General features: G+C 36.5%; 2 protein-coding genes across 3 annotated transcripts in view; both read right to left on the bottom strand.

The window, feature by feature from the left end:
* Positions 1–21,500, bottom strand: part of LOC129744361 (Krueppel homolog 1-like) — a 30,641-nt gene extending 9,141 nt beyond the window's left edge. Inside the window, exon 1 of the mRNA XM_055736846.1 lies at positions 20,601–21,500. Within this exon, the coding sequence (XP_055592821.1) occupies positions 20,601–21,069 (469 nt within the window). The 5' untranslated portion in view covers positions 21,070–21,500. The remainder of the gene's footprint in view (positions 1–20,600) is intronic.
* The window catches only part of LOC129744360 (uncharacterized), a 386,715-nt gene that overhangs the window by 280,240 nt on the left and 84,726 nt on the right, over positions 1–21,749 (bottom strand). The window lies entirely within an intron of this gene.

The following is a 21,749-nucleotide window of genomic DNA, read 5'->3' as shown; positions in this document are numbered from 1 at the left end:
TCATATTGATGTTTAAAATAACAGCAATCTAAGCATTGGCCATGGTACAGAGGTAGCGTGTTCAGTTTTCACCCCGCTGGTTCAGGTTCAAATCTCCAAGCATGAAAATTTTTAAAGTAAGTATGAAACTCATTCACTTTCAAAGCAACATCAGATTAATATTAAAAGGTTTAAAAATCCATAGCAAGAAAAGGATTTTTTGTTTTTTCATTAATCTTTTTTTCAGGTCTCATGTGGAGGCTGAATAGCCTTTTACTCAGCTTCTATTATGGACTTTAGAAGTATCGATAAGAACTTAAATTTGAGGCTGAGTAGAATGCTATACTCATTCGTTTAACAAAGCTGAGTAAGCTTTTAAGAACCTGCTTTATGGAACTTTTAGTTACTTGGGATTGAGTTATCAAACGTTTTGTGTTTAGTTTAAAGTTAGGATTATAATATTTTTTTTCCTTTTTTCTCAGGGATTTTAAACCAAGTAGGTTTATTCATCCCGAAGGATTATAATATAATAAACTACATATTATGTAATTTTTTTTGCATTTCGAAGAAACGAGTAAACTCGTATTTCGCTCTCAATGAGTTTCAGTAGTAAACTAACGAGGCATAAAAGCTTTGTTTATACTTCGTTAGTTTACTAATGAACGAAAAATAAGCCTAGTCCACACTCGGCAACTTGAACTGCGATTCCCGTTGCTGAGACTTTTTTATGTTTACATCTTGGTTGCTGAAGGTCTTCCATATCTCCCGGGAGACTTGAGACGAGACATCATCAAATGTAAACAAAAACAAAGTCTCAGCAACCGAAATCTCAGTCCGAGTTGCCTAGTGTGGACTAGGCTTAAGAGTTTATGAGGTAAATCAATATTGAGACTGTCGAAAACTAAATCCAAATTCAAAATATGTTCAAATATGACAATTTTCTCGATGAAGTGCCGAAATTCCCGGTTTTTTTGGTTTCCCGGTGATGTAATGAAATTCCAAAGTTTTTCGCGGAATTCCCGGTTTTCCCGATTCGCTAGCAACCCTTGTAGATTTACGGATTATGGGCACTTCTACTTTTCGATGTTCGAAATCTACGGATTTTCAGCATTTCCTACGGATTTTGGATTATCGAAAATTGTCAGGGAATTATACAGATAAACGAAATTCTACCTGACCATTTTTCGTTTTTCGCCAAACCTATGAATATGAGATGTTTGCAATTTGACAACGTAGGCCTATCTCTCGCTCCATTTTAGAAAAAATTTTAACGCGTGAACCAATCCTGACGAACTTTTCACCACTTAGGTAATCAAACCTTCCAGATCAAAACACTGGCATTACTTTCTCGGTACGACAACTAGAGGCCCTGCAGAAATTAAAAGAAAACGACCCGATACTAAGAGCTACAAGCCGTATGCATATCTCATTCTTACACTATCCAAAAAAGCGAAAAAAAAAGTCACACAAAACAAACGCATTCGAAATCCAACAGGATTAAACACGATCGACGCACCCCTTGGTTCGTTGCAATGTTCCTGTTTGGGTATCCTTGAAGACCACGCGGCCTTCCAGCGAGGGGCAAAAGTGTTCTATTTCACAATCACAAGCCATCATGGGTTTACGACGCAGTTGCACGTGTTCTCAGAACCGGCAAATCGGACTTAAGGGAGGGATCGCTTTTTAAAGTTCGGCATAAACAGCAGTACCCTCTGGTATTTTTTTGAGGGTTTTTTCCTTCTTTTTTGTTTTCTTCCACGAGGATTCCCCCTGGGTAGATTGGCTGATAGATTTTCTTTTGTTTGGCCCTAAGAAAGAGAAATTTCGACAGTTTGAAAAGAATATAAATAAACCGGAATATGGTTGGGTTCCAACAGGGATTTTTCGGTCCAGCAGGTAAAAATTGAGACCCTCGGGATTTGTTTTTCCCTTTTCGCTTATGGTATCGTGGCAAGGTTACACACATCAGGATATAGGCGAAGCGGAGAGTTAAGAACTATTTTATTGTCTATCGGGAAGTTGCGTATCGTGGCAGAATCCACGTGTGACTCGTATTGGTACAGTTTTATTATTTTTACAGTCATGATTGAGGAGATTCCAATGAATGTACGACGCAGTATCGTTTGAACCTTTTTTTAATCTTTAAATCCAGGTGGAAATTTAAATGTTTGAAGAATGAAGGTTGGATTTTTTTTTGTAATTTATTGGTCAGACAAGTAACAATTGAACTTTTTTTAACAATCATTGAGATAATGTTTGTTTTTATAACGGTCTCAATAAAACTGACTGTGTTGATGGAATTTAGGTCTTTCGAAAGTATTATGTTGAAGTTATTCTTTGCTACAATCGGATTAAAATTAAGAACATTGTTTCAAAATTGTGAGTGTTTACTTTATATGGATTCAAGCTAAGCTTAACAGCTACATGAAAAATCAGATATTTTACACAATTACAATACCACAATTTAAAAAAAAAAAAACATATATTCCATCTTTCAATAAGAACGCCCTAAAATGGTGCATGTTAATGTTTAACCATTCTCAAGTTCTGTGTCTTCTGATGTGTAACATTCCTGCTTTCTTTATTATTGCCGGCATTTTCGCATTAACTCAATAATTTTATTCTGTCACGCGATTGCACGCAATGTAGCCACCACAAACCAGACTGTAATGGTGACCAACAGCACAGAAAACGTTGTAAATTCGAACGAAACACGTTCAGGTACACACACGTGAGCAAACGTTAGCAAGAAGCAACAAGGCGATGACGATCATTCTCCATTCCATACCCCGAAACGGCGTTGTTTACGTCCTCCTGTGCCCCGTTGGCTTCATCTTCAGCAAAGCTATGTCCATGATGCCCATCTACATAAAATTCCATGACGCTTAGTGGCGAATCGCGAATGGCCTCGACGATCGACGACCGGCTGGCACTTTTTGGACCTCTCTTGTCTTGTTCCTGTTGTTTTGGAAGTTGTGGTTGTTGGTCGTTGCTCGGCTGGTTTATATGGTAGATACCTATCCTATGTCTGCTTTCCGGCCGGCAGAATTCGTCATTAAATGGCTTAAATCGCTGCTGCTCGCGGTCTAGTATTATTTTTTTGTATTTGCCATTCCAGCTTAAATTTTTTGCTTTGGACTGATGAAGGGAGCTTTGTGCGTGTTGTGCTTTATACATACGGTTAGGGTGACAAAAAAAAACTAAATTCCATCAAATGATTCTTTACTAGTTGAACTTATTATTTTACCTAGACCAATTCCATTTCAATCAGTATCAGAAATCCAAGTAACAATAAAACTATGGGATGAATCATCCAATAGGATGAAAATCCCTGAAAAAAGAAACAATAATTTTTTTTAAACAATCACATATGTACATAAGCAATACCGTTTAGTCCAAAACTTCAGCAGCAGGTCTTCAGCAAAGTTGTAGCCTGATAATTCTCAAAAAAGCTTCATTATTTTTTTTGTAAAAATGATTATTTGAAATTTTATTAGTAAGCAATTAGTAAGAAAATATTTTAGAAAAGCTAAAATCACATTTTTTTGGACCAAAATTTTGCATTCAAAACTTCAAACCAAGTTTCGGGTTTCTAAAACTTATTTTAGCAAATCTGAAAAAAACGCCGGTTCGTATCGAACAAAAAACAAATGTTTTAGAATTTTAAAATTCGAAAACAGTGTGAATTTGACGCCCCTCTATGTTTATGTAGGTAATCAAAAAGTTGATAGTTTTCGACAGACAAAATCGTTGAATTAAGTACAGTGGCTCTGAAGGTGAAGTTAAAAAAGGTTCAACAGAGTGTGCCGAAAAGATAGTTTCGAGAGATAACAAATGCTTTATTTTCTTTTTTCTGCAAGAAAAAATAGCCAACCTGGCATAGAATCTTTTAGCGATAATTCCACCTTCAAGATACCCAAGTAACCATAAGCACTAAAGACTTGTATTTTTATAGCTTTATACCAGCTCAAGTGCTAAATTACACTGTATCAACACATCAAGTGCAATTTTACATTATAACAGCCTTTCAAGTGCTATGCTGCATCATATTAGAATTATACTGCCCCTATTCGCATATGAGTCCCATGTGCCTTTTTCATCGTTTTTGAGTTAACGATGGAAAACGCTTCTTTGTGCTCCAATTTACCAATAAAACAAGTTTTTGTTCGAAGTTTGTTCCCAAAATTTCAAAAAAATTTGACCCCTGATGTGTCCCATGTGAAAAATATTCGCATATGAGTCCTATGACCAAAATTCAGCGCCAGAGCTTTCAATTAAAGGAAAGGATAGATAGAAAACGAAGTAAATCAATAATTTAATGCTTAAAACATTTAATGCTTAAAACATTAAACATAAAAATTTATCGTAAAGTAGCAAAATGATTCCGAAGAAATCTGCATGGTTCATAGTCACAAAAAAACATTAATAAGTAACAGGTTAATTCTACCAAAATTATTTTTTCGACAAAAATCAACCGAAGAACAACGCTCAATAGATCAGTCTTCGGTCAGGATGGATCCTTCGTGGGAGATTTCGACGATCTAATGTGTGATCGATAGGTGGTGCTTGAAGTGTTGTTTCGGTAACAAAATAACAAACTTTTTTCATTACTTTTTTCTATATGCACAACAATATCAATACCACTGTTTTCGTTTATTACCCAGGAAGATTTTCGCGGAAGAAATCTCCTTCTTTGTCTTGAATCCAGCAGACTTTTGGTCGGTGTTATCCACGTATCCGTAACACGCGTGGAATTAAATGGTGATGATGTCTTATGAATTCGCAGCAATTTCACACGAATGAAAACAAAGTTTTGGAAAAACACATCCCACTTGACGAAAAAACCTTGATTGGAATCAGTTTGGAATCAAGATCTTTCGAAATTTTTTTTCCGTCATCAAAAAGAATGGTAAACAAATGGAAAAAATATGTTAGAAAAGTACTTGCCACTTGCCGATAACTTTAGCACCAGAGACTTATTTGCGAATAATCTCTGATCGAGGGTTAAGAATATTCGCATATGAGTCACATGAGTGTTTTATTGAAATTTCTCCGTAATTATTAGTTAGTATTAGCGCAAAAGTAAACAAAAGTATTCTTTGAAGTGTTTTCTATCCGAACTATTGATAGGTTCTGCCAACAAACGATGCATACGATTGTTTTCATGAAAACAAAGTTTCAAACTTTACAAGCGTTTTTCTCGGTTTGCAGTTTTTACACATGGGACTCATATGCGAATAGGGGCAGTATACCACTCTTTAAAAATGCAACTAGCATTTTATCAGCTTTGCACAATGCTTTTAAAATGCAACATATGTAGCTCTAAATCAGAATGACAAATGCTATGTTTTGTAAGGATTGAATTGACATCTTAAGCTTAAGCTTCCTTTAATGCTTTTTAGCACTATGTAAAGACTACAGTGGCATTTGGCCGAAGCACATTAGCGTTGATTGATGCTGAATTAATGCAAATTTTGGGCATCGGTTGCCAGAAATTTGATTCAAATTGTTCTTTTTTTCATAGATTTAACGCGGATTTAACAAGCAGAGTTACTGAAAAATGTCCGATCCATGTATGTCATGAGTTCGATTCCAGGTCATCTTCAGCCGAAAAAAATCATGTAGAAAATTCATTCCAAGAGATCTTCTAAGTAGTATGCATAAGCCATCATCAACATAAGCCAAATTCATTATCATGGCAGAAAAATGGAGCCAAACAAAAATCGAATTATTTTCCCGCATGGTTGTACCTCATTTGAACGCCATTTGCATTTACCCAGCATTTTGCCCGCCAACGCTACAGCATCAACCAATGCTATTACAGTGCTTTTATAGGGTCACGGAGAAAAAAAAGTATAGTATTTCCAACAATAATCCACTTATATTCAATCATACACGAATAAAAAACTCTACAGGTTGATATCAAAATTCGTATGGTTGGCTCATCTATATCACATATTTTTGATTGAACCCATAATATTGCTTAATCAACATCGAAACAAACTAGCGTTTATGTGAAGTTGATTTGGTTGTAGAGGATTTCTCAACCGCATATCGCTAAAATAATTTGAAAGCTAGTAGATTTGGCTATATTTTCCTAGTCTACATTATAATGTCTGATAGTTATTTTTTAAATATCACTGATGCTTGACTATAGACCTTGAATTTCGTATGAACAAGCAAGTAAATTGTCTGACTTAGAGGGAAAAAGCCAGTAGTTATTTCTCGTGGAAGAAATCAATCAACACGAAGCGGAAAGGTAAATATGGTTTATTTTTTTCAGTTTGTTTTCTTTTTTTCATTTTTTTAATGTTTTCAGATACATAAAGAGATGTGAGATCATAACACGTAAGTTACATAGTATTCTTAATTTATCACAATCATATTTTCATAAGAGCTTTCATTTTATTTCAGGGCGCCGGCTCCCCCAGCAGAAGCAAAAAAAAACAATGCAGTGGTTGAAATTAAAATTCATGCCACTGATCGTATAAATCATTAAAATTTAAAAAAAAAAATAAAATTGTTTCATTTCAAAAACAAAAACAATGCATTTTATCTGTTCAAATTAATTTTATTAATATTTTAAATCAACGATTTCCCACGTTCACGGGGAGCAGCATTTACAGTAGAAACAGCCATACGAATGATTAAATTAAAATTCCTGTTGGATTGTTAGCATCGATGCGATCGCTAAATCAGCCATTTATCCTTTTGTGGCAAAGTGTCATCTGATGGTTGGCTTGATCGGATTTTCGGGTCAGAACCAAACAACCATATTTATGTTCATGTAGACGCGTAATATCGCTGATAAATCTATAGATTTTTCTCCGTGTATATCTGATTGCTTCTTAGCTAACTATAATTATTAAAAATTCAACAATACATATAATAGACAATCTGATTGATTTCGTACAGTCAACAATGTATATAATACATTCAACTGTAGTTGTATGATAAATTTTGTGTATTCAACTATAAATATAATTGAGAACTATAATGCACGATTGATGTTATACATTCAACAATAATTATAGTAGAATCAATTATAATTATATGATTGATTTTATTATAAATATGATAGATTCAACTATAATAATATAATTGATTTAATTATAAATATGATAGATTCAATTATGATAATATTATTGATTTAATTATAAATATGATAGATTCAATTTTATTTCTATGATTGATTCACTGAGGTTAACTATAAATATTGTACATTTAATTTCTGTTTATATTGGAAGTTATCATATCTGAAGAACTTTTTCGGAATAATTTTATGGCTACGTTTTATTTTCTTTTAATTTATTATTTCAGCATTTTGCATTTAGTTTGTCCTGGGCCCTTCGCTTTTGTTCTTTTTGGATCTTGATGCATGGTTGTCCAGGAAATTGTGCGTCTTAACTAATCGGTCCCGGAAGACGTCCGTGCTTCTATACCCGGCGAAGATTGAACTTGTGGGGAAATTTACTCAATATCATGACATAAAACTATCATACGCTGACTTACCATAATGCTAGTTTCCTGTGGGATCCTGCCAGGATCGTGTAAAACAACGTCGAGACCCACGTCGATATCCCGGGCAGCCGGAGTAGGTGTACTTATCTCAATTTCAGGAACTGTCGGCCTTCTACACGACCGCTGCCACGAACTGGTAGAGGAAAATGTTTCCCCATCACCGGAGAGCGCTTGCGTTTTGCCACCGATGTCCACTGATATTGGATCCCACACTTACTTTTTTTTTGTTTTTGCTGATGAATACTATAGTATTCAAATAAAATAGAATGAGAATGTATCATAACAATATAGTTTTATTTACTATATTTATGGTTCAATACCTAGAATCAATCATACATTTGTTGTTGAATCTATCAAATTTACAATTGAATCAATTATACAACTACAGTTGAATCTATCATATTTACAGTTGAATCAATTATACCATTACAATTAAATCTATGATATTCATTGCATAAGGTCAATCAGCAGATTGTAGTTGAATCTATTGTATTTATAGTTGAATGCATAAAATAAATCATACAGTTGAATGCATTATATTGATAGTTGATTGCGTAAGGACAATTAGAAGTTTGTAGTTGAATCTATTACAAAAGAAGTTGGATGCGAAAAAATCAACTGCATTTTGGTTATTGGTATAACAAGCTGAAATAATTGGAACAACTGTCGTCTTTTTTCTCCGTGGTAATACGGTATAACTTATGCCAGTTTCTGCACTCAATCAGCAGTTTATTCCGCCAAACCTGGCTCACAGGGCAAATATGATGCACAGAATCAAGCTCTATAGCTGACGTTAGAGCAGAATTGATGATAGTTTCTAGTGCTTATGGTTACTTGGGTAGTTCATTATTAGATTAGAGTCTGATTTTTGGGTGTATAAGTGAGAATTAAAAATCTTGATTAGCGAGAGTCATGATCCTGGGAAGTCTAAAAGAATTTTTAAATTACACATTGTAAAACTGAATTTTGGAAATAAAACCGAGCATCTGATACAAAACTAAGTTTGTGGTACCAACAGAAAATCACATTTTGTTATTAAATTATAAGTTTTTAACGGTTTCACAGAAGTTTGCTTGGTCTCACAACTCTTAGTGGATGGGATAAATAACGCGAAAGCGTTAAAATCCTAGAAAAAAAGAATTGAAAGAAAAAGAATCCGAAGAAACACTTGACATGGCATTTACATATTGCAACTCATTGAAATTGTTTCACGAATTTATTTTTCAAAAAATCTTCACTTTCCCATGCAAATATTTATATATTCCCTCTTCATCTTCCTTTTTTTTTTAAAGAGAGAACCTGGATAGATGGATTGTATGGTGGATTGTGCGGTATTAAAGTATGAAACTTTCTGGAGATTTAATTATAAAACAACTTTAATTTATACAAACTCTTATAAAACACTACAAAAAGTAAAAAGACTCCTTTATAGGAGGTTGTGAGCAAAAGTGTGTAAGTACCGTACACAACCATAAGAGCTTATTCAAGATATCCATTTTCTGATGCAAAAATAGATTATTGCGGAAAGAAATTATTCTCCAAAAGAGCTTAAATAAAACACAATATTTTTATTCGACTAGTGCTTTGCTTTCTTATGAAATGTTTATAGACTATTTAGTAGAAACAGCAGAAATTGTTCAAGACATTTTTGACGTTTTCAAGTAAACATTTTCGGATTTACAATAAATTTATATAAATGCTTTATAGCTGTCTCATATGAAAAAAAAACATCCTGAATTTAAGCTGAGTTTTATAAGAAAGTTTTGTAATGTTTCTATAAGTGATCTTTTCTAGATAAGCATCACATGTATGAACACTTTCTCATTACCACTCATTATTAAAATCTTGTAAATATAGAAAGAAACAAGTTATTTCACGACAAAAATCCCTGGTAGACGAACAGAACCTGGCCGCCCTACGCACTTGGAACTATTTCTTTGAACTCGAGTATTAATCCGATGTTTTCCGGCATAATTTTCGCGCTAGTTGTATCGATGGACTTCTTATTTTCGGCTTGGCAGCATATTCGTTCCATTCCAGTTTTTTTTTTTCTCTTGCTCTCTTTTATTTGTTATGTTGAACTTTTCGTGTCTTCCCTTCATCTTCCTATTTAGCTAGCCATCTAGCTGCTACTGCTTCTTTCTCTGGCAAGTAGAGTTAGTAGCGGCTTTTGCTCATTAAAAAATCTCTGTGCAATTTCGTTTCGTTGCCTCCAAGTTCACTATCCGGTCAAAACACACTTCCTCTCCGCCATGCTCATGGGCAAGGTGTATTATTATCTGGGAAAGCTTTTTCCGCAAGCGAAGCGAGAAGCAAACAACATGCTAGAGATAGTTCTAGGTTTTGCGCACTCGCTTCTTCAAGCCATGGTTGACTGACTTTCTGCATCTGGTGGGATTCGTATTAGGTATAGGTACCTACTGCAAATTTCTGTGCTTCAGATAATGATTACAAGCTAGCGTTATCAAACGAAGAAGTGTAGGTTCCACCAGTCAGTTTGATGGTCCCGAACGAAGATGAATAATTCATCAATCTCCACGCTCGATGGATAGGCGAATATAATGCAGGAAATGTAAATAACAATTTAAACTTACGTTCATCAATTTTTGATTCGTCAATCATAAAATAACGAAAACAGAAATGAAAACACGAAAAAGAAGCCGGAGCGCGAACATTTAAAACGCTCGCTGTTCCGTGTCCCCGTTTTCTTCGAATTTGTTTCTTCTGAAAACCCAAATTGATTCCAACCAGAAAACTTTCCGGCTGCCAGCCAATGGGAGTTCGGTTTGGGCTCCGAATTTAACTACGTGCGCAACTCAACCACCAAACCAAGAGGCGCAAGGAAAAATTCGTAAAGAAACGGAAGAAAGGTAATTCCGTAATAGAGGGGTTGGAAAAATTTCGCAACAAGTCCACACAGAAGAAGCAGAAACAGGGCCAGGTGGTCGGATAGTTTGCTCGGCTGTTGTGTAGATGGCTGCTGGAAATAGGCAGGTAACATGGAAATGAGAAAAATGGAAATCTATGGAATATAGCAGAGCTCTGAATGAATGGAAGCAGAAGCCTGCAGAAATGATTGCCCAAAAGCGGATTACGAGAATTGTGCGTTTGCGAGAGAGCGCATCCGGTACACGGCAGATATGCGATTCGATGGTACACATTTGAAAGTTATCGTCCAATTAAACTCTTAATTTTGGTTTAATTTTTTAAATATACCAGTGGTTATATAAAATCACCAACTTATAGAATTAAAATTATTGATTTAAAACAATACGCAGGCATGAAGACTAATACGCTCAAACAAAATATTTGCTAATATGAGTCCATTTAAAAATCCATCTATCTTCATTTCGGAAACCCAAACCTTCCGGCCAAATAAGCTGAAGCGGCAGGTTTAAGCAAGGGATTTGATTTTTTTTCATTATCCTTTGAAGAGTTTTGCCTTTGGGCATTGCTGCATCCATCATCAACCTAAAGTCAAGCGAGAGTCACACAACTTGTAACGTATTTTTTGGCATTCCTCTTCGAGCGGCAGGTTAAATTCTTGCTGTGACCACGGCAGGTCCCTCAATACCATGAATATAATACATTTTTCTTCCAAATGTTAGTGCCAACAACAAGTAAGAAACGGGACAAAGGAGGAAAGGAAGCAACAGGAACCTGAGAAAAAAACCCAATTTGAAAAACTGGGCCCTCTGGTCTGTAACCGCTGCCGAAGGCTCGGAAAGCAACTTAAAAAAATCCTTTAAAAGAAACGGCGAAAAAACGAAGGAGCAGGTGTTTAAAACCTGCTCCGAAAGGTTGCCGCCGATCGGTGACCGTCATCGTCTTCGGTGTTTTGTTTTGCGGGAGGATGTAGCCACATGTAGGTAGTCTTTAAATTGGAGAATTGGCTTGCAAATTTATCATGGTACCCTTTATACCCGACTGTCACGAAGCAAAGTCAGAAGTTCTACGGTAAACATTTTTTTGAAGGTTTTCGACATCACAGATTGTACATCTAAAGGCGAGAATGAGTAAACAAAAAAATAAACATTTGAACAAAGGCATAAATGAAACTATTTGAACAGGTCAACGTGCAGAGTAACAGCAATAAAAAATACATCATTTGAATAATGAATCGAACAAACATTTTCGAAAATATAACAGATTAAATTAAATTTGATATTACATGCAAAAATTTTCGAGAAATTTTTCTGATTCGTTTTTGACTCGATATCAAATGTGAATTTTCAGTTTGAGATTCATCACTCAACAAATCAGTGTGTTTTACTTGTCTAGCGACTAAAATGTCTTTCGAATAAGGATTATTGCTTTCATAGCCGACAAATTTTACACAATCTTAACATTTGAGTCGCTTTCCTCAGTGCAATAAACTGCAAAAATTCTTTGTTTTTATGGAACATTCAGTACTTTAACCCTTTCAATACCGAGTCGAAAAGCCTCATTTGCAAGGGTTTACAAAAACAACTATTTTGAAGATATCTTGCTCAAATTCAACCTATTTTGGCATATTTTTTCCCAGATTTCACAAGAACAAATTTTCTTTGATGATAAACGCCCTAGAAGCGACAAGTTGGTGACATTTTGAAAACCAGAGACCCCTACTTGAAATAGATCTTGTAATAAATACATCATCTGGTAATATCGATTGTATCCCATTTACCCGAAAACCATTGCCCAGAATGAATTTTTCCCAGAATGACAAATACCCGAAATCAAACCCCAGAATGAACCATTTCCCAGAAAAAAATTCCCCAGAATGCACCATTTACCAGAAATTTTTTTCCCAGAATGGACCATTTCCCAGAATTTTTTGCCCCAGAATGGAACATTTACCAGAATGGCACAAATCCCAAATTTTTTCCCCTAGTATTTTTATTTGTTTTTTTTTGTCTAATGAATTCTTGAATATTTCATATGATTCGAAATTATTTTTTTCAAATGATTTTTTAAATGAAACTACGACTTTGAAATTTTCCAACTAAATTTATTTTAGAACCAATATTGTGCTTTGTTTATGGTTTGGGTACTTTAACCCTCCAAAGCTGTTCGGGTCAATATGACCCGAAGCGCACATTTCAAATCTCTATATCATCATTCCAATATACTGAAGAACTGAGAATTTTGACAGACCAAGTATGTTCTATGAAAATGATGATCAAATTAACGACAAATAAATAAAATTTGAGTTTTGAAAATCGGTTCATTGGTAAATGAAATACAGCTGAGCAAAGCCAAAACTGGATGACGTTTTTTAAAAGTAAGATTTTTTTCTACCCGAAGATCTGAGATCGCGGTCAAAACTTACATTGGACCCCAACATATCTATACATTGTCGGATAGATGGATTCTTGATGATTCCAAACATCAAAGAAACACTTAAATACAAAGAAGCTGTCAGAAGTTATGAGTATTTTAAAAATAAAATTGATTTTTCGGACTTTTTACTTTCTGAACCAGTTTCTGATAACCTGGTAATACTTATCGACTTTATTTTGAAATGTTGAGTAATGAGATTAAATTACCTACACAATGAATATAATATTATCAAAATCGGTTAACATTTACAACCAGGAGAACGAAATCAAACTACAACTCAAATTTCCTCGAAACTGATATTTTGCGAACGGCTTTGGAAGGTTAATTGATTCAATGCTTACCATGTTCCTTTAAAAAACCGTTTTGGTATCCGACTCCTCACGCTGCGCGTTCGAACTTGAAAGACGTTTTGTCCTTCACGCTGTCGCGTGGCGGACGGGGCTAAGGGATCACCCCTAGCTTTCACGCAGACCTAGGAAGCCCCGACAGACCCAGACCAATGTCTTAGGGCCGCCGCTTCCGACGGCGGGTCGGCGGCCTCCTCGGATTTGGGAGCTTCGGCGGCTTTGTGCCGCCTTAGCCCCTTCATCCTCGTTGGTTGCGGCCTTGCCGCAAAAGAATAAAGTTATGAAACCCCATTTTTTTTTTTGTAACAATTCCTTTTTTTTAATAATTTCTAGTAAGGATAAATGTTTTCAATTTTCTGGGAAATGGTCCTTCTGGCGAAAAAATGTCTGGTACATTGTTCATTCTGGTGAAAAAATTTCTGGGAAATGGTACATTCTGGCGAAAATTTTTCTGGGGAATGGTTCGTCAGGGAAAAAAATTCTGGGAAATGGTTCTTTCTGGCGATTGGAATTCTGGGGATTTTTCATTCTGGGCAATGGTTTTCGGGTAAATGGAGTACAACCGGTAATATCATATTGGTATCGAATTTTGAATACGGCGAATTTTAGACCCAAATTCCGACCAAAGCAACTGATGAAATTTGAACCCAACTTGACGCATCTCTAAACAGTTTGACAGTTATATAATGGAACAAGAGTAGGGTTGCCAGTTTTTTCACTGGATTAGATCTCATTCCGTTGGTCCAATTCTTGTATAAATTAGACCCAAGAAAAGACCACGGATACAGGTGCGCTTATTAATTTTGCCCAAGTATTCGCTCTCTTCGATTAAGAAGGGTGCAGCAGTTGCATAAAAGATGCTCTGCCGTTTCGTTTGAATTATGTTTATCCTTTTGAGATGCTGTTTTGTTGGACAATGTCCGTTCAAGAGACCTGTGTAAGTATTCAACTCGTGCCTACTTAAGTTCAACATGTTTTTGAAGAGTTGTGCGCTTGGTTCAATAAATCTTTTTGCCTGAGTTCTTCCCTCTACTGTTTTCTAGTTGGAAACAATAGTGATGCTTACCCAGCTATTAAGATCCATAGTCAAGGCACTCTTCGATACTCCGTAGAAAGGTTTAGGTTCAAGCAACAGTCCCTGAAATCATTCCCTAGCTAGCTGAACTGCTTCTTCGATCCCTAGGATACCGCAGTGGCCTGGTACTCAGAATAAAAATACTCTGTTCCTTATAGAAAGGTTTCTTAGTGCAAAAACACACTCCCATACTAGTTAAGAGTAACATGTGAACGTACTTAGTGCTCGAAGAGCGGCCTGGCTGTCACAGAACATGCAGAAACTTGTGAACCTGCATCCTCTTTTCAAACAGGCTAAAATGTATTCTAGAACTTCTTGAATTTCAGCTTGGAGTTCCTTTGGCCAATTTACCATAACAATTGAGATCCTGAGTCCGAACACCACTGCCCCAATTCTATTATCCATTTTGACCTATCAGTTAAGAATAGGATCGATCTCGAAGGAACCGCAAGCCCACCTAACTCCCACACGGGTCCTACGCCGTTTGGCATAAAGCTGTTTGGCATAACGCCGTTTGGCATAAAATCATTTGGCATAATGGTCATTTGGCATAATGGCCGTTTGGCAAAAAAATATAAAAACTTATAAGGTAACCTAAAATATTGCTAAAAATTAAAGTACATTAGTTTGTTTTCAATTTACTGTCTTTCTAGGTTTATTCAGAGCCCTAGGAGGGCCCGGTGTTTCTAGGTTTACCCAAAGCGTAAGGACCGTACATCATTTTAGTTCGAACGCGAAGCGTGAAGAGGCTTCCTCCCTTCAATGTCTAGGAAAGAAGCGAGTGCTATTTCTTCTGCTGCATTCACCGATCTATAAGTTTAAAATAAATAGTAATAACGGAGCTCTGGCAATGATAGTGATAAACTAAGCATTCAAGATACCTCGGTTTTATTAGGTCTTGCCCCGATTTATAGAGAAACAAATTAGGAAAGTCCGATCCGTTCCGCTTGCCCGGATGTCGAGAGGAAAAGTCCTAATTCATCCACAATATCAGCAAAATCCAAACCATAAACCCTTATTGAGTACATAGGATTAATGTTTTTTCGTCAACATTTTTTTAGCTTATTTTACCGAGTTTTTTTTTTTTGGAACTGTGAAAACAATAGTTTTTTCATGTGTGCAAATTTTACCTTTTTATTCGAATTTGAATGAAACATACAAGGTTTTTGGGCGATTTTTCCCAGATTTAGAGTTGGAATCTTTGAAATTCAATGCTCGAGATTGCCGGGTTTTTGGGTAAAAATCCCAGATACGTTCCGAAAAAAAACTAGAGAGTTTATATTGCAGAAATCTATATAAGCAGACACATAGCCCCAATGTGTTGAACTTTTGTAGTGTACGAATAAAATTCCGACACATTGAAGACATTTTATTTTATTTAAATTTTCTTATTTAGTATAATACGGGAATTTTAACAAAATTTTGAAAGATTTTAATATCACAAAGAATTTTTTTTTTTTTTAATAAATGGAAATCTTCAATATCAAACACCGAAAACCTTCTTCAGTGCTGAAATTTCTTATACATTTTTGTATAAAATATGATAAATCGTTAAAATACTCATTGAGTAAATTATTTAATCTAGGGTTTAGATCAGTGGTTTTCAAAGTGGTCCCTACCGCCCCCTTGGGGGCTTTGAGAGCTTCCAGGGGGGCGGTGAGCTCAATTTTAAAACTTGGGGGGCGTTGGAAGGATTGTATACCGATTGGCATAAAGTCATTTGGCATAAAGCCGTTTGGCATAACGCCGTTTGGCATAAAAGTCGTTTGGCATAAAGTCGTTTGGCATAATGGCCATTTGGCATAATGGCCGTTTGGCATAATGGTCATTTGGCATAATGGTCGTTTGGCATAATGGCCGTTTGGCATAAAATGATAAATAAAAATTTCGAGGAAGCCTACTCACGCTTCGCGTTCGAACTAAAATAAAATATGGTCCTTACGCTTCGCGTTGCGGACCGGGCTAGGGGATTGCCCTAGCTTTGGGTAAACCTAGAAACACGGGGCCTTCCTAGGGCTTTGAATAAACCTAGAAAGACGTGGCCGTCCTAAAATGATGGATCAAAATTTCGAGGAAGCTTCCTCACGCTTCGCGTTCGAACTAAAATGAAGTATGGTCCTTACGCTTCGCGTTGCGGACCGGGCTAGGGGATTGTCCCTAGCTTTGGGTAAATCTAGAAACACGGGACCTTCCTAGGGCTTTGAATAAACCTAGAAAGACATGGCCGTTCTAAAATGATGGATCAAAATTTCGAGGAAGCCTCCTCACGCTTCGCGTTCGAACTAAAATGAAGTATGGTCCTTACGCTTCGCGTTGCGGACCGGGCTAGAGGATTGTCCCTAGCTTTGGGTAAACCTAGAAACACGGGGCCTTCCTAGGGCTTTGAATGAACCTAGAAAGACGTGGCCATCCTAAAATGATTGATCAAAATTTCGAGGAAGCCTCCTCACGCTTCGCGTTCGAACTAAAATGAAGTATGGTCCTTACGCTTCGCGTTGCGGACCGGGCTAGGAGATTGTCCCTAGCTTTGGGTAAACCTAGAAACACGGGGCCTTCCTAGGGCTTTGAATAAACCTAGAAAGACGTGGCCGTCCTAAAATGATGGATCAAAATTTCGAGGAAGCCTCCTCACGCTTCGCGTTCGAACTAAAATGAAGTATGGTCCTTACGCTTCGCGTTGCGGACCGGGCTAGGGGATTGTCCCTAGCTTTGGGTAAACCTAGAAACACGGGACCTTCCTAGGGATTTGATTGAACCTAGAAAATCGGTAAATTGAAAAAAAACTTATGTATTTTAATGTTTAGCAACATTTTGTGTTACCTTATAAATTTTTATATTTTTATGCCAAACGGCCATTATGCCAAACGGCCATTATGCCAAACGGACATTATGCCAAATGACCATTATGCCAAACGTCCATTATGCCAAACGGCCATTATGCCAAACGACTTTTATGCCAAACGACGTTATGCCAAACGGCTTTATGCCAAATGACTTTAGGCCAAACGGCGTAGGACCCGTTGGAAGGGCTCAGGGGGGCGATGAGGTCGTAATTCTCAATTTCACAAATCAAGAAATCAGTCAGGTTGAAGACTGAAATATCTCTAATTTCACAAAGCTGTCAGCTAAATTTTGTTCCAGAATCTCAACAATTTTTTTTAAGTATCTTAATGATTTTTTTAATTGTCACAGATTTTCTATTTTTGCATGTTGATTTTGTATTGTAAGATTATATTAAACGATTAATTTTTGATGGCAATGCTTAAAAATCTTTAAAATGTAATGTCTCAAAAAATCTACTTATAAGAAAAAACCATCGAAAAACCTTTTTTTTTTTTTTTTTTTTTGTTTATGGGTTTATGAGCGCCTGGCTGACCCGGAAAGGAAAAACAGAACGGGGGACAGAAGAGGAAAATTTTAAATGAGAGTAGAATAGCTTAGAAAAGGATAGCGGCAACAGAGCCCGAGGGTTCTGAAGCACCAGTTTAGGGAAGCGTTAAGATAGTGCTCGACGGACTAGGACGGTTGGTGGGCCCCATATGAACTTCGAGTTAACCCAACCTTCAATTCAACCGAGCAATAGCAGTATGGTATCAAATAATATGATATCATATGCTAACGCCTCGATATCATTGTCAGAAGGGTTCACTATCTTACCGTAGTTGAATTTTCCCTACCTGTCATCTACCTTACTCGTTTCCATAAATTTGGATTCTTCCTAGTTTGATTTAGAAATAATCATAGATTTGCTAAGTAAAAGATATATTCAAGTGATTGATTCTACGCGACTACACGGTTATTCGATAACTCAATTAGGATATCATAAAAACAGAATCTAGAAAAGGTGTCTCTTAAACTCATCAACAATGAACTGTAAGCTTAAATAGCAATAGCTTTATTGATATCGTCAACTTATCAACGGAACAGGAAAATAACAGTGCTGTTCTTTAAAACCTTGTCACTTATTGTGGTCAACTTCTCAAACAAACTTTTCTACTCAATCTACACGATAGGGGTTCAATTGAAATAAACCGTGTGCCTGTTTTTAAATGCCCGAAATAAATGATCTGATCTATCTACTCATTCTTGCTTGTCGAAATCATATTTTCTATTTTAAACTTCGATTTATGAATTTCAATCCTAACCGAAAAATGTATAGATCTACGAAAATTAAATAAATAGTTAAAAACAAATGTCGAAAGTGTATTACAAACTGAAATATCATATTTGTCAAAACAGCATTCCCGTCCAATGAGCCCCTAGTTCTTGTAAAATGCTTGATTTAAGAATAAGCCAACGAAATTCATAAACCGCAAATGCACACTTTCTAGAGCATTGGGGAGGCGAATACCATTACCTGTACCTAACCTAGCAATACTTGAAACATCCTAATTCTATGAAACTAAACTAGCTAACTACCTTACCAAACAGATTATGCCCTATTGAAAAGTATCACTTTATGACGGCAAAATGTGATATTTTCACTACAAAATTTTCCCATTGTTCAACGGAAGGGAGGGCAAGTGTTTCAACTCCCATTCATCTTATCAGCATGGATCATGAAAAATTGGGACACCATTGAACCTACCGCTAATTTAATTTAAATAAAGGTGTCCATCACGCCTTCTAATTTGAGTCATATTATGATCCAAGCTTGACAAGATGTGTGCAACGACCCTCTCAGGACAATGATAGTAAACCATCATTATCACAAGCATGCACACCGCCGCCGTGACCCATGGGAACCCAGGGTACGGAAGAAAAAACCCATCGAAAAACCTGTACAAAAAGTGTCATCTGTGATTTAGTGATAGACTTTTTTTGCTGGAAAGAAAACATGATAGATTTTTTTTCTTTATTTCAATTGATTCAAAAAAATTATTGTGCCATTTTTAATCTATCCGGTTATCACTAACATTGCCAGAATTCAGTTATATAAATCTTATTTAAATTTTAAGTCCCGTGATTGCTGCATAATTTTGAATAGGACTCAACTCAGATTTCAAGAAATAATACCATTTTCAGGTTATTTCACCAGCTTGGCAGTAATTAATTTGTATTCCATAATGCAAATTAAGGGTGAATATAGAATTTTGTTTACCAAAATTCAAGATTTCATAAGAATGATATGATAGATATGATTTCATATCAAAACAAACTAATCAATTAGTTTAACTATTTGTCCAGGAAACTTTACATAGAATTAAGTGTTTACTTGAGGTTTAAAGCAATATGAGGCCCTTGGAGCCAAAAGGGTATATGTTCAAATGAGCCATTTTGAGAAAACACGATTTTTAGTTGTTATGTTAAGTAATTTTCCATAATTTTTTCGAAAATTTGCATTTTTCCTTCGAACAAAATAGTATGTAACAAAATTCTTAAAATCTTAAAAATCACAAAATATTGTTTTAATTATGAAGAATCGTCTGACATTATTAAATCAAAATCGATCATTTGGACACTTATAATTCCCCCTACCCCTTTGGCTCTGAGGGCTTTATATAAATTTGAATGAATTTTGAGTTAAGTCGTACAACAGCATAAAGCCAAAAATTTTTTAAAGATTTTCTAAAAAAATTTTCAGGGGGGCGTTGAGCTTGAAATTTTGCAAAAGGGGTCGGTGAGTGAAAAAAGTTTGAAAACCACTGGTTTAGATAAACAGTTTAGCTTAATCGGTCTCAGTATGTTGTGTTTGAAACTTGATCAAACAGAGTTAATCAAGTTAGTTATTGATCTACCTGCGCTTCAAAAACATTTCTGATAAAACTTACGCTTGTATGTTCCTGAAAATCTTTGAAATATATTGGATAAGATTTTGACTTTAAATAGAATATATAATATAAATCAGTAAAAAACCGAGTAACTTGCATTTTATTCAAACAATTTAAAATTATTTTATCAGCAGCATATTGGTAAGTATTGTTTTTCAATGTTATGAGTTATGACTCAGAAAAAGTAGGTGTGAGAAAAGGATTGAAGGCTTGGGTTTTTTTTTTATTTGAATTGTATGTCCTTTTAATGAAAAATATATTTTTAAAGAAATGGTGAAGCATCACCAAATCTTCAAAACAGACGCATACCCATGTGAAAGTCTTGCTAAACTCGTATCCGTTTGTGTTCAGATTCAACGCAAAAATGTCACACGAAGCATTCTTGGCTATAACTTCCTGGTTCTTGTAGAAAATGTATCTTTTTTGGCAGATTACATTGTTAAATTATCAAATCTAACTGTCGTTGGAATCTGAATTTATGCGATAAACTGAAAATATTGTATAAAGTTCAATCACGTTTTTTTCACATGGGAAAATCTTGCTTGGAGCGGCGGTAAAGCCCTCGTAAATATTTTGAAATCTTACCTGTATGCGTCCGAAGGTGTGCCTGCAGTGACTTTTCTCGGGGGAACACCCGATTACAGTATCGACACTTGATCGCCGAAGGTGAGATCGACCCTTCGACCATCAGGGAGGTCAACAGCTCGGACCGGGGCCTGCCCCGTTTATTCTCGGACTTTTCCGCCGAACCAGACCCTTCAGACGAAAGCGGATTCTGGTGCTGATTCCACCCATTATTACCCCCTTGTCCGCCAGGGGTGTTCGTGGTTGGGGTCCCTATCAAAGGCCTAGCTTTCGTCAGGTGCATCGCTTCCGGCGAGCTACAACTCGAAACCGGGCTGCTCAGTGCTTCCGGTGGCCATCCGCTGCTCCAGTGCCCACCACTTCCGGTAATGTTATACCGATTTCCACCCAAAGCGGCTGGTGAACCCACCGGGGGCGGACTGTTCACGTACGGCGAGGAAATGGTCTTAATTCGCTTCGGTGTATCCATCTTTCCTACTATTTAAACCCGGGAGAGACTTGCACAATAATGAATCTTCGATTTCAGAAGTAAGCAACAATCACCCCACAGAGAAAATCGATTTCCAATCGAACCGAGAAATTAAAAACTAATAATTCCGCGAGACCACTATTTTCACTGCACGAAAGCAATTTCCGTCGAATTGCTGCACACACTTTGGCACAAAACCGAAATCAAAATGCAATGACGACGATGAAAATCCAGAAGAAAATGCCCCTGCTGCTGTTTCCATAAAACGGCATCCATTTAATTTTTTTTAAACCACTCGCGCTTGGCTTCCACTTTTTGTTTCCCCTTGGTTTCTCTTCTTTTAAAACAGCGACGGCAGCAACGCCACGAATCGTAAATTCCGACACAACTTCGCTTGCGCAGATTCCATTCTCAACTGAAAAGCTTACGCGACGGATCATTGAGCTGAGCGCTTGCGTTGCGTTTGCGGACACACGCTTCGTGTTTTGCTTACGGCAGCATGGTGGTGTGCGTTTCACAATTCCCGCGCGCTTATTTTTAAAAGGCCGCGACAAGAAAATTTCGCTTGAAAGCGAGCCTGTGAACGTGACATGGTTGAGAGGAACGAGTTGGGTTTCGTGTAAAATCTTTTTTGTATAAAAACGTGATGTATTATTAAAAATTAATTCAAGAAATTGAAA

Source organism: Uranotaenia lowii, chromosome 2 (genome assembly GCF_029784155.1).
Source record: "Uranotaenia lowii strain MFRU-FL chromosome 2, ASM2978415v1, whole genome shotgun sequence".
Taxonomy (NCBI): Eukaryota; Metazoa; Arthropoda; class Insecta; order Diptera; family Culicidae; genus Uranotaenia; species Uranotaenia lowii.
Note: the sequence above shows the minus strand (reverse complement) of the source record. Positions and strands in the feature narration are given on the sequence as shown.